Raw genomic sequence first — 14,074 nt, forward strand, 5'->3', positions numbered from 1 at the left:
AAGAAAATGATGATGGGTTATGAAGAGGAAGAAAGCGGTACAGTGTAAATATAATTAACGGTTTATTCGATAAAGAAATTGAATAACCCTCGCCCAAATTGTTAATTATAAAATTTCAGTCTGTTCATCGACCATATCCCGACAACCCGATATCAATAAGCGAATAAGCTAATTTTAAACGGTTACGATTTGGTTTTGAACATCCCTAATCGATGACATGTTTTAGCAAACAGGGAAATTCGATCTGAAAATACACCTGTTGGATTTATTTATTTTTTCTTTAGAAAAACTAAGAAATAAAACTATGCAACAACCCCTCCCCCTCCCCTCCCATTTTTTTTCCTTTTGACGCATACTTGGTACTTCTTACAATTCCTTGAGCTACAAAAAGGTTGTCTACACGAAAATCTGCTTCGCCTGGGACATCCAATTTCATGAACCCAAAGCCAGTGCCCTTACAATTCTAGTGCCACAAGGAGCTATCTGCTTCTACCTTTTTTCACAATAGAACCACTTGTTCAAATCCATCTTGAAGTAACTCGACAACTATTTACAATTTGTAAAGGTAAAATATATAGTTTACGCTCTGAACTATAGACCAAATCCCATGACACACTTTTTGTGAACGAAAATTACTTTATACATTTAACCTTTCTAAAGTGTGTCTACCACACATCACTTTTGGCATATGGCCCGCACGTACTTAACAAAAAAGATTGAGCGCGTAAAACCTACATATATTCTGTCTAAATTCTTATTTAAGGCCACGAGTCAAGATTTTATTCTATTTTCTCTATTTTTCTTATTTTAATAGATAAAAAGAAAAGAGAAAAAAGGCACCAGGCCCTTCACCCCCAATTGAACCCCTGCCATCCCCCGCTGTCTCCCGTCGGCCTCCGCCACACCCCCTTCTTTTATTCTTCCTTACTTACTTTTCCCTTATTCTGACCTCCCTTAGTTTTCTACCCAAATCTCCTTTCTTTTCGTTTATTCCCAAAGCTACTGCATAGCCACATTCTACACCAGTGATTCCATTGTCACCATCTACTCTTTGCTAAGTTCTTAATAAATTAGAAATTAAAAGTGATTTTGTTTGATTTTGGTTGTGGTTTTGGTAATTAACTTAAATCCTTTAATTTTGAATTTTAATTTTGGCATATTTGGTAAAGTTTCTGTTTTTACCAAAAATGGGGTTGGGTGTTTGTATATTGCTCTATCGGAGATCGGTCCTGTTGTTCCCCTATGAGTCGTGTGATTTCTGGGTTATTTTCTCCATGATTTTATGAGTTTTTGTTCTTAGCTTTTTGTGGTGGTTCAATGGGTCTTAATTGCATTTTGACTAGTGAAGTTTGAACTTTGTATTTGGAACAGAGGTGGATTGCTGGTACAAAGTAGTTTTGATTTTTGAAGGTATTGATGGTGGTGGTGGCGCCCCCCGTGGTTCAGATGAGGAAGATGAAGAAATTGAAATTATTTTGATAACGAGGGGTAGAAAAAGTGTTTTTCTTTTAAAAAATTAAAAATAATGACACATGTTACAATCTTATTGGTCTGTGATATGCACCTCCTTAGAAAAAGTGGCCAAAATAAAAGTGGTGTCTTAGCTACACTTTGGAAAGGTTGAGTGTGTAAAGTAATTTCCGTCCGCAAAAAGTGTGTCACGGGGATTTGGTCCATAGTTCCGGGAGTAACTTATGTATTTTGCCATTTGTAAATGAGCTGAACTTATAAACCTGTTATGTGCAGGCTCAAACAACATTCATTCACTAAAATCAATTTCTCTGTTTTCGTACAGCAGTATACCAGACTACAAAAGGGAGGAAAAGTAAGAAAACAGAAAGGGCGAAAGGTAGAGGACAAGAGATTAAAAAACTGATTGCATTTTCTTTTTCTCGTCTTTTTTTTTCATTTCCTTTCTGATGAGTGGCGAAGCAATATGAGGGGAATCCACACAACCCCACATCACAAGCACTACTAGTGCCATGACACTCCAGGTGGATTAGACCGCGAGCTTGCCTCAGCCAGTGAAACAGCCATGGCTAACATCATCTGCTCTTCAAAATTCTCAGGAACTATTGAACCGGTGGTGGGTTGAAGATCACTTACCATTTCACCTTGCAAAGGGAATGAAGCATCATCTTCCATTTCGTCAGAGACTGCATAACTAGTTCCAACTTCAGCAACCATGGACCCATGATCAGCCCACTCACCATCGTCCCTCGGTATTTCCAGCTGCCTTTCAGGTGACACATGCATGGTGCTCTCAGCATGAGAGTAATCATCATTCTCTATCTCCTCCCTATTGGAAAACCTATCACAAGCAAGATGCTCATTGTACGATGACATGTTCCGACTATAGTTACTGGGCTCTCCACCCATTTGCTGGCGCTCAGCAAGGGCTGCAATTGCACAAGCAAGACCGCCAGAAGGAGAGGAAGATGATCCTGAAGCTGCAGGGGCATTGACTTCTGGGACACATTGATGATCCGCTGTATATTGTTCTGATGGACCAACATCACTGTAGTCCATAGTTCGATTTCTGCCATTCTCCTATCATGTCATCAGTTTCGTGTGGAAAATTAAGTGCTAAGCCATTAAATATGAGTTCAGTAGGGCAAAAAGCACGACCAAAATTATCATCCCAAAGATGATCAGCAGGTTAAAAGTGGCAATAGGTGACGCAGCGAAAGAAAAGAAATGATATCCCATGTCAAACTGTCAAATATTTTTTGCCATAAGACCTTCAAAATGTGAAAAGATGAAAATCCAGAATTCAAAATTAGCAAGATAAAACCCAATAGAAAACAAGAAAATGCCTGTTTCCATCATATACGCGAGCTGAGAGAAAGATGACACTTTTGACTCCTTTATCTCACTATTATTCACAGTGGAGCATTTCGCTCAGAAAACAGAAATCAGACACTTCAATTAAAGAAAAGGGGTACATCGGACAAACGATAGGAAACTCTAACTTTTCTCCTAATGCTGCCTCCCCGCAACAACAAGAAAAGAAAATGACCAAGCAAGAAGAAAAAGGATAGTGAATGGATAATTTACCTGTATGGATAACCATATGGCTTCCATAACCATTATATCCTCAAGATCCAGGTCAAAGTCATCCTCCCTGAGTCACATACAAGAAACCAGGTAAGACCATATATGTAGATAAGCTAAGTGTTTTTAGCAACATCAAGCACTAAAATTCAATCAGAAATGATTGCAAACAGAATATGAATTTCTTTCTTCTTTCTATTGCTTCAATAGACCCAATGTGGCTCGCCCCTTCCAGCTTAGTGCACTGGGCCGCCCTTTTTATAGTTTTTCATTTTTCTTTGACAAACATGGATAACATTACTCACAAAAAGTTTGACATAAAAACAACAAAAACAAGCTATACATAGCTCCCTGATATCGACGAGACAATCATGGACTGTTTCACTAAACGACTAGTTAAAAAACTTTGGGATGCTATAGCTGGGAGATTCAACTAATGGGCTGTCCTTTTTATTGTTTTTCACTTTTCTTTGACAAACATGGATAATATTACTCACAAAAAGTTTGACATAAAAGCAACAAAACCAAGCTATAACTTAAGCTCCCTGACATCGACGAGATAATCATGGACCAGTTCACTAATGACTAGTTTAAAAAATGTGGGACGCTATAGCTGGGAGCTTCAACTAATGGGACTAAATCCCATCCTTCATCTCCATTAACTACTTAAAAATTGTTTAATACAATCCAGATTTGCAATTGCTTGAGGGAACGGGCGATTGTCTACTTATGTGGTCTTGGCAATTTCATCACATAAGCTAGCTTTTGGGGTTGAGGCCGCTGAGCTAGGCCCAAATTCCATGTCCATTTTCTTAACATGGTATCAGAGCTAGCGTGTGAAAGTGAGTGTTCGCGGTACAATTACCGGCGACATTCAGGAGATGATAGTCATCGCGCATTCTCGGGGAAGCATAAGGGTTATCCGCTTTATCTTGAGTTTTCATCAGTATTAGAAGCAGAAAAAATAATCATTGCACATTTTGGGGGAACCATAAAGGTTGTCCGTGCTATCTTCAGTTTTCAACTTTTTATCAGTGTTGTGCAAAAACCAACACCACTACCATAAGACGCATGACCTTCTACAAGCCGAAACAACAAGCCTCATCAAAAATTGAGGCCACACGCTCTTGCGAGATTCCTAATTCCCAACACGGGGACAAATGCACAGACTGTGAGAGCCACTTTCCCGCCATCTCCGAGACTCTGACTCTGATCTTTGCTTCTTTGGAGCAACGTACTAATTCTGACCGGCCCATTAACTTTCGGCTAATCTCAGACCGTCGAATTAGGGTTCAACAAGCCCAATCAATTTTTCCAGCAACTTCATCCTCAGAAACACATCGCATTTGATTTCAAAATAACAATCACTCCCCACTCCACCCCCCCCCACCCAACCCCGCCAAAAAATTTGACATTTGTGTTTGCTACATGTTGACTGTTTACAATGTACTATCAACTGCTCCACAAGGTTGCCAATCATTCACATTTCTTACAATCACTTAACCTATTAACTATTAGCATTATCGAACAAATAAATTGGATGATAATCTTTAATCCTCTCTTTGCCTTGTACTAAAATTCAACTTCATGCTTGAACGTTGTAGGAAACTTGATTTAAAAACAAAAAAAATAAACTAGCTGGAACTAACAAATAGAACACTTCAAAAGCCTAAAGTCCTCAAAAAGCTACTACACGAACTAGATTAAGGATCTTGGAGGAGTTTTTTGTTTCAATTTGACCTGTATTATATAGTTTCTTGCCATAAAATATTTTTTTATAGAACTACGTATGTCATATTTCTTTTAATAAGGCTACATATGCTATATTTTCTAAAAGTATTTCATTAAAAGACAAATACTAGCGCACTTTACCTATCACTAATTTTTCAAACATTTTCCTCCAACGTCCTGCATTTCCAGAATCTTTCATTTATACTTCAAATTAAGATACCTAGTTTGTGCTGTCATTTGTCTTACATCACTGTGATACAGCAAATTTGCATTACACATAGCATTTTCCACTTCTAAATCCATCTATTTTATTTGTAAGGAATATTAATTAATTTCTAGTCTCTCTCTGAAAATTAGCTAACTTCAACCCTCATATAATTTGAGAAAGATATTACACAAATAAATAATAGAAGTTCAACAATACATTTTTTACCATAAAAGATATATTCCTTCATCAACCCTTTTCATGATAACCCCATAAACCGCCACAAACTCCAAACTCCTAGTGAGTTTAAGGAAAACCTGCAAGTCAAAATATCAAATTGTGCATCAAACCAAATATGAGTGTGACGACTATTACTTATATCGATCCTTGATTTCCATTAAGTTACATTCTTAGCTAAGCCCGCAGGAATGCGAGGAGATAGTAAATATTTCAGGAAGATTTTTAACTGTATGATTTAGGTCTACCTCCCTCTCTAACATCTTTATCGCACCTCCGGGCCCGTTCATTTACAAGTAAACAAGGAAATAGAATCCTAGTGACTCATTTTATTCTCAGTTGGTTAAAAATTCGAACGGGCTTCCAAATAGATTGCTTAGACAAATCTTTCGTGTAAGGCCGCTACTTCTACATCTTCTAGTCGACCTGAACAACATATACGGCTTCCCTCCACCCTTTTTTCCATTACTAATGGAATACCCTTCACTATTTTACTAAAAAAGGAACGGAATGATGTAGTTTTGTTCCTTGGTCGAAGAGAGATGTCTTAAACAATCAGAGAAGCACTTTGATAATCAGATTTAATCTTGACTAATTCCATTAAGGTATTAGTGTTTGTTTTTATACATTAAAGATTGCATTCTTTCACTTCTTAGGACATGACCAAACAATTTTAGACGATCCTCTCATTTCATCCTTTCTGTGCTACTTGGACCCTCTGTTAGATATAAAAATTTCTAATCTTGCGTGTATAGACTCAACATCCATCCTAATGTCAATATTTCTGTAAGTCCCCAAGGCCCAAGGGAATGGCCTCGCGGGTGAGGCATCAAAGTTACAACCTGGAGACCCTAGATTCGAATTCCAACTACAACACTTGGTTGCGCCCACTTACACCATCCATAATGGAAAAGATTAACTTGGTAACATGTCCTTGGAGGCTGGACAGACGGATCGGTGAATTGGTCAAATTGGCCGAGGTGTGTGCTAGCTAGTCCCAACAATTGCACTTATCTTTCCAATAAGCTGGTCCTTAGCAACCTAACATTCATTCCCATATAATATTGCTGATCTCATGAGCATTGTATAAGACTTTCCCTTCACTTGGATATTTACTTTCCTATCGCATAAACACTACTGTCGTAGTCCTTCATTTCATCCATCCTATTTTTATAGATCCCCTTACACAAAAACCTTATGATTATTCCACAAAGTCATAACTAATAAGCTTAAATCTTAGGCACTATCTGGTAAATCTAAGGACCCGCTTGAAAAATATATTGGATTAGGTAACATTCAATATAACTTGATCAATCTAAAGAAGTAAGCAGTAATATTTCGTTCAAAACAGCATGCAGATCCAGATCCCTAACTAATTTATTTATTCACTCTACTTCCACGATTCGGGTTAGCTTTTTCAATACATTTAAGATGATTTAGTGGCTAGTATCAAACTATCTGGTCCATCAACATGACCTAAATGAGTAAATTCTTCAGTAAATTTATCGCAAATTAGGAAAAATGATTTGAACCAATTAGCACCAAAAAACAGTTCGTACCTATTCTGCCTCATGCGCTGAGGCTGTCTAATTGTTGAAGCTGCACATGTCTCTTGAGAAGTAACGGCTTCTCCGCCTTCCACAGCAGAAGCAAAAGATGGTGCTGCAGACAAGAAGGAAATATAAGACTGGATTATAATCAGATGTAAATACCTGCTGTAGAGCAATACTCTATCTCACTTGGTCCAGCGATACTACTGGAAGAACTAAGCTCTTTTCGTTTCTGCGTTTTCTCTTCTTCATCCTGCAGCTCCTGCTGTCTCATCCTTATTTTGGCTTCTATAACTCGTTGTTCCTCCTAAAATAACGACAAGAGAGGGATAGAAAAGGATAAAAATAGCCTAAGTTAAGTATGAGACACCATTAGCAATATGTAATTATATCCATGCAATCACCCAAAGAAATAAAACAGTAGATAGGATCTTACAATCTGCTCTATCCCCTTTTCTTCCTTCGTCTTAACCCCGCGATATTCCACCGCGTAATTTGATGTTTTACAAAATGGGCATCTTATAACGTTAAGGAGCTCAGTGTAGAATGAGAATCTGGATGGAGGAAGAGGAGATAGGCGAAATGCATTTAGCAATAAGTAACCAGTAATCAAAGAAATCAAGGATACTGTGTTGGACGGGTTGAATTGGGGGTCTTCATCTGCAAAAAACACTCTGTTGCAAGGAAACAAGTCACAAATCCACTTCCAAAAATGGTGCATATTATTACATCAAAAGTAGAGCCATAATAAGCACAGGCAATTACAAACACAAGGACAATAAATACCTGTACAAATGCCTTTCATGCAACATCTTGAACGGTTTAAACTAGGATAATACTGCAAAGTTCAAAATGAACAAAGGTATTAATCATAACGAACATATCGCTAAACATAAATTCCATGCTAATCCAACATAACTCAGGAGTCAGAACAAACAACAACAAAAACTACTACACATTTTATTTATCTTTTTTACTTGCACTTCATTTTATTTTGGTAATTATGATGGTATGAGTTGAGCTAAATGAAAGGAATGAGGATTCATATCGCCGACCCCAACTTGTTTGGGATTGAGGCGTAGTTATTGTTGTTGAGTGATGTCGGGGCCAGCTTGCGCACCTCGACTATTCTACCAAGTACCTACTCCTTCTACCAACACTGGTACCAGACTACCAGGTAACTTTGTACAGGAAGAAATTACCTAGTGTTTTGAACCCGAGACCTCATGGTTCTTCATTTACCACTAGGCCACAGCCTTGAGTGCAACAACAAGAACTACAACTACATCCAAATCCCAAACAAGTTGAGGTCCACTATATAAATCACATTCTAGACAAAACATATGCCAACAAATTTTCAAGGTGAATAATGGAAGGGAAAAAAAAAAAGAACAAACCAAGAAGCAAATGGGGCATTCCTCGAGGTCAGAGTTGGGACAATCATCATCACCAGGATAGCAAGGCGCGAGCTTGGAATCAAGAATGAGTTTACGAAGCTTCTTAATATCCACATCCTTGTGTTGGTACAACCCCTGAGGCCTAGTGTACTTGTCATCCACCACTTGCTTCCTCCTTCCCAACTTATTACCCATTCCAAAATATTCACAATAAAGAAACCACAAAAACAACACAAACCAATAATTCCTAGCCCTAATTTTCACATCTCAAAATACAAAACTTCCAATACATAAATACCGAAATATGAACAAAAGAAATTCATCCATCCTGCAAATTACCCACAAAAAAAAAAAATTAAGACTCAAATACCTAATTCAATTTTTCACAAAAAAAAAAAAAAACAAGATGTACCACACACCTGAAAATGAAGGCAATAGGAGAGAGAGAGAAAGGGAGGGGGAACAAGATCAGAAGTTTCTTCTCTGATACAAAATTTGTAGTGTGTGTTTCGATATGTGATTTACACGTATTTTTACAGTTTTTTATAAAAAAAAATAAAAGTAGTACTTTCTCTAAGAAATGTCTGGTTTTTTTTGTTGTTATATAAATGGGGGGAATTTGTTTTGTATATTAGGGGATAGCTTGCGAATAGAAGAGAATGAGATAAGCAAACCGCAAAGCAAAGCACCGTATGAGAAAGAGTAGTCGAGCCGGAAAGAATCCCAACCCCACCCCCTGTTATGGGTTAAAGCAAAGGTGTAGGGTAATGTGATGATAATTTTGTTAATTTATTAATTTTTTATGTTGCACAAGTTCAATTATTAATAATTGGTACTCCAAAGAATGAAGCAATCCATTATTAATTTCTCTGATTGGTTGGTCCGCCATTAATTAATCTTATATGCGACACGAACCTTCAATTTTTTTTTCTTTTTTAATAAGAAATACTATACAAATTAAATCAAGCTTTTTGGAAAGAGATACTGGTTATTAATCTCTTTTTGTCAAGATCGTATCCAATATTTTTTAATTATACTCACTTATATAGAATGAAAAAATCTTTAAATTATATTAAGTTCAAACACAATAAAATTCATACAGTGGTATTTGATTTTTACTAATTTAAAATTTAGATCCACCCTTAATCTTTATAACTCAATTGTGGAAGCTTCAACAGTTGCAAATTAACTAAAATATTTGTGTTTGGCACCACATTTGTGGAAGCTTCAAAATGTTCATTACAATTACTTATCTTGATTTTCTAATTTAAGAAGTATCGCTCATTTTTTAATGGAAAATTAACTTATTTCTTAAAGAAAACAACCATCAATTACACCTCAAAACACAATTATAAATAACAGGGATCATACTGTTTTCCTAAGTAATTAAGTTGACATTTCGGATAAAAACTGTCATCTTCCATTGAATATTAACATATTGTTAATGGTCCTTGTCAGAGGAAGATTTTAAACGTGAAAGCAAACGAAAAATGAAGAAACACACATTTGATACAATTCGTAACAAGCAATATGCCCCATTTTAATATTCCTTATTACAAAAGCACCTTAATTTAGAGGTCAGAAATTTTGGAATTACTACCAAATCATGTCGTATTAGCTGGAATAAAGTGGCCCAATTAAAAAAGAACATATTTTCAAGCAAGGAATTAAAATCCAGAGTTCTTGCGCATATGGGGTTGGGGGCCATAAAACGGTTGTTATTTTGTTTTTTTGTGGTAAACATTTGTAGCATTAAGAATTTGGACCACACTATCATAAATTTAGACGCAAATTGGTTGACCAAGAATCTTGATTTTGTGACTCCATTATGCCTCTGATTTATTAAAACGAGATGGTTTATACAACATCACTAATTAACTCCAAAAAGAAAAGAGAAAAGGGGATGCTTCTTTTGTCCGAATATATATATAGGATTTTAGTTTTATGTATTGTCAGTGTAAACATGTTATTTACTCTAATTTTAAGTTATTGCATAAAGTTTACTTAAGCAGTTACCTCAATTTGTAGATTAATATAAACTGATGGTTTAATAAAATGATACATTATTAGGTGCAAATACTTTGCTAATTGTCAACGCTTAATATTTAGCCTTTGTTTGTCATGTTGTTGATTGGTTCACCGAAGGATTAAGATTAGCTTAGTTTGTGATTTGTATGTACAAAACAAAAGAGGTGATTCTGACTTCTGAGGACGTATCTTTACCTAATGGTAATATCTAAACCATAAAAACCTTCTAATGCACTTTGCTTTAGTTTTTGATTCAGTGAGCTCATTAATTAGGGACTACACACAAAGTGCAAAGTAATGACTTATTTGTTCCAACACATCCAAAGTTGTTGAACTACGTGGTTTGATTATATTGATTAAGGATCTACCTAGGGTATGGTACTAGGATGTTGAGAACCAGATACTGTAGAGTAGTTGCTAAAGGTTCACCAAATGTGTCTAGTCTGTATTATTTTGGTACTACTTTAAATTAGTCATAACAGCTATACCAGATATATTGCAACTGTATTATTGTACAAATAATATATTTATGGGGAGACAAGTTTAGCCATTTAAATAATTGTTCAAGAGTCACATGATGGATTTATTAGAATCCAGCTTCCCCTACTTAGTCCATGGTGCAATGAATTGTTGCACGTGAGGCCAGGGGCGGAGGCACAAGTTGACTACGTGTTCGGTCGAATCCAGTAACTTTTGCTTAAATAATGTATTTGGTAATTTGAATTTACGAAATATGCATAACTATTAAATATATAACTCAATCATTAACATTTGAAGTTATGGTCCTAAAATCCAGAATCCATAAGTTAACATCTTGACTCCGCCTCTGTGCGAGGCACAAAAATTTGGTACACCATATGAAGCGGCATGTTGAGAATCCAGCACGATGTAACTTATTCCAAGTTATTTATTCAAAACAAAAGTTTTTAAAAAAACAGGAACAAGCGGGGATTGGAGGTAAGCTAGTAAGATAATTAAGTTATAGCAAAAGAAAATATGTTAGTTGATGGCTCAAGTCACTTGATTTCTCGGTGCGAATTTAGATTCGTCGAATTTAAAAGTAGTCACTAAACGATGAGATTAGCGGAGAAATAAAGGTTATATGTTTCATTGACTTATACACAAACTAATCTTTTTTTTTTTTTTGGTCATACACAAACTAATCAATTTCTCTCTTGAATGTATCTCCATTTTTGTCCGTTCTAATCAATTTGTGATGTAGTTTTATCCATTTATTCTCCAAATTTACAACTACATGAATCTCATTTTCAAAGTATATAATAGAAATATCAATATTCTTAACATGGTTACAACTTACAACAAATTCCGGTAGTTTAGAGGCAAAATGACATTTTATTTTCACTCAATAATTTGATCTCATCAAGCTACTTATAAGCGTATATGACCAAGACAAGATCTTTGCATAAATTCATAAATAGCCATATATATATATATATATATATATATATATATATTATGTATGTTATATGCAAATTTCATACACTTTTTCGATAACCAAATATAAATAGTTTTTGGCGTGGACTAAAAGTGATAATACCCACGGTGCCTCGTTGCTAAGAATATGAGCAGGCTGCTTTATAGTTATTTGATCTTGGACTCTTACCTTTATTGACTAAACCGTTTCCTATTTTCTGTACAATTGCAAAAAAGGGCTATTTGCAGAGCTCAGTCTCGAGCGAAAGGCCCATTGTTATGTGCCGGTCAGTCTGTGAAGTAACTATTTGTAAAAATGGCGTGTGGTAGCCACTAAATAAGGTGGTATTTATTTTTTATCCACCAATTCTAATATTGAGCAAAAATAGCTATTACTCTATTAAAATTAATATGAAAAGATATTTTTACCCTTTCTTCTATTTCTTTTATTCCCAAACCCTTCCTTTATACATTTCTCTCATTTAAGTTTAGAGCCAAAATTTTAATAGGCAAAATTTCGCTCCCTCAATATCATTCCTGCATGCAATTCTCTTCTCTCGATTGAAGTTCAGAGCCAAAATTTTATAAGCAAAATTTCGCTCCCTCAATATCGTTCCTGCCCAGCCCACAACAATTCTCTGCGTATACTTTGTCCAACTTAATCTCTTCTCCTTTGTCATCTTCTCTGCAGCGAACCAGCGTACTGGTATGTTTTCGATTTTGCTTTTATGCATTTTTCTTTTTATATATCTCTAATCGTGATCAATGCTGTGTTTGTCATCAAGTATGTATGAAATGTCCAAAATAATGATTATAACTTGATTCACTGAGGAATAAGGTGCGGATTTTTGTGAGAAAGTTATTGAGAACCTTTTGGTATTGAAATGTGTTTGTGGTTCAATCAATATATTGACTATGTAAGGACATTTCAGAAAAATAGTCCTAAGAATTTGTAAGCTAACTGTGTTTAGGAATTTTAGTTAACTGTGCTTTTATTAAAGATGCATCGAATTAGGTCCTGAATTTTAGTTTTTTAGTTTAAATATTAAGGACATTTCAGAAAAATAGTCCTACGAATTTGTAAACTAATTTTAGTTAATTGTGCTTCTATTAAAGATGCATCTAATTAGGTCCTGAATTTTAGTTTTTAAGTTTAAATATTAAGGATATTTTAGAAAAATAGTCCTAAGAATTTGTAAGCTAATTTTAGTTAATTGTGCTTCTATTAAAGATGCATCTAATTGGGTCCTGGATTTTAGTTTTTTAGTTTAAATATTAAGGACATTTCAGAAAAATAGTCCTAAGAATTTGTAAGCTAATTTTAGTTTATTGTTCTTCTATTAAAGATGCATCTACTTAGGTCCTGGATTTTAGTTTTGTAGTTTAATTATTAAGGACATTTCAGAAAAATAGTCCTAAGAATTTGTAAGCTAATTTTAGTTTATTGTTCTTCTATTAAAGATGCATCTACTTAGGTCCTGGATTTTAGTTTTGTAGTTTAAATTTTAAGAACATTTCAGAAAAATAGTCCTAATGTTTACGTTCTATTTCCTTCTTTGTAGTGTGCTAATGGAAGGAGATCGTGTTTTCGAGTTTGATGATTGGCGTAATTCGATGAGCTATTGGAAAGGAGATTTTCAGTATAAGGAAACAATAAAAAGTTTCTTGTCGAACACGTAATGGAAGAAGTTGAGGGATGGTGTTTTCGAAAACTTTTTCCGATTACAAGGTGTAAAGTTCTGTGGTAGACTTATTCATTGTGTGTTGCTTTCAGAAATTATAAGCAATGACTCGCATTCAATGACATTCAAGGTTTTTGATCATGAAGTGAAGTTTATACGTGAAGCGTTCCAGATAATTACTGGATTGAAATGTTCTTCTTCAGTGGACTTCAAAGTTTTACGTGAAAGAGAGAATAGGCTTTCGAAAGTCTACTTTCCTGGAAAGGATAGAATCAAGTTAGGCGATTTGTGGCATTTTATTAGTAGTCACCCATATGGTACAATGCATCATTTGTAGGCAGCCACGACGATGCTATGAAGTTGGCAACAATTTATTTTGTTGAATCTGTGTTGATAGGGAAGCACAAGAATCGGAATATGTCTGAGCGGGTAATGAAAATCGTAGATGTCGATGAACGCTGCTCTTCTTTCAATTGGGGCTCTCTTTGTTATGAAAAGTTACTAAAATCATTGAAGAGTTGCTTGAAGCCCAAACAAAATACTTCAAACAACGAAAATGAGAACGAAAAAGAGAAAGATAAAGAGAAGGACAATTATACTATACTTGGCTTCCCTTTCGCCTTCTGTGTTTGGATTATGGAAGTATTCCCAATTTTTCAGAAAAAATAATTTGTGAACTTCAGAGAATGTGGGTTCCCTAGGATGCTATGTTATTCAGATATGAAATTTTCACATTATGACACCCTATGTAAAAAG

The 14,074-nt window shown here is 35.4% G+C and overlaps 1 protein-coding gene across 1 annotated transcript; it reads right to left on the reverse strand.

The window, feature by feature from the left end:
* Positions 1 to 1,741: 1,741 nt before the first annotated feature.
* On the reverse strand, positions 1,742 to 8,887 carry LOC107820265 (E3 ubiquitin-protein ligase DA2L). Its single transcript, XM_016646525.2, has 9 exons — positions 8,594 to 8,887; positions 8,175 to 8,502; positions 7,564 to 7,615; positions 7,406 to 7,451; positions 7,214 to 7,295; positions 6,967 to 7,084; positions 6,787 to 6,889; positions 3,058 to 3,124; positions 1,742 to 2,550 (listed from the first exon to the last, which is right to left on the reverse strand). Exons 2-9 carry the CDS (start codon positions 8,367 to 8,369, stop codon positions 1,975 to 1,977), a joined length of 1,239 nt encoding a protein of 412 aa, XP_016502011.1. The 5' UTR covers positions 8,370 to 8,502; positions 8,594 to 8,887; the 3' UTR covers positions 1,742 to 1,974.
* Between the last annotated feature and the right edge of the window lie 5,187 nt (positions 8,888 to 14,074).

This window comes from Nicotiana tabacum, chromosome 2 (genome assembly GCF_000715075.1).
Source record: "Nicotiana tabacum cultivar K326 chromosome 2, ASM71507v2, whole genome shotgun sequence".
Taxonomy (NCBI): Eukaryota; Viridiplantae; Streptophyta; class Magnoliopsida; order Solanales; family Solanaceae; genus Nicotiana; species Nicotiana tabacum.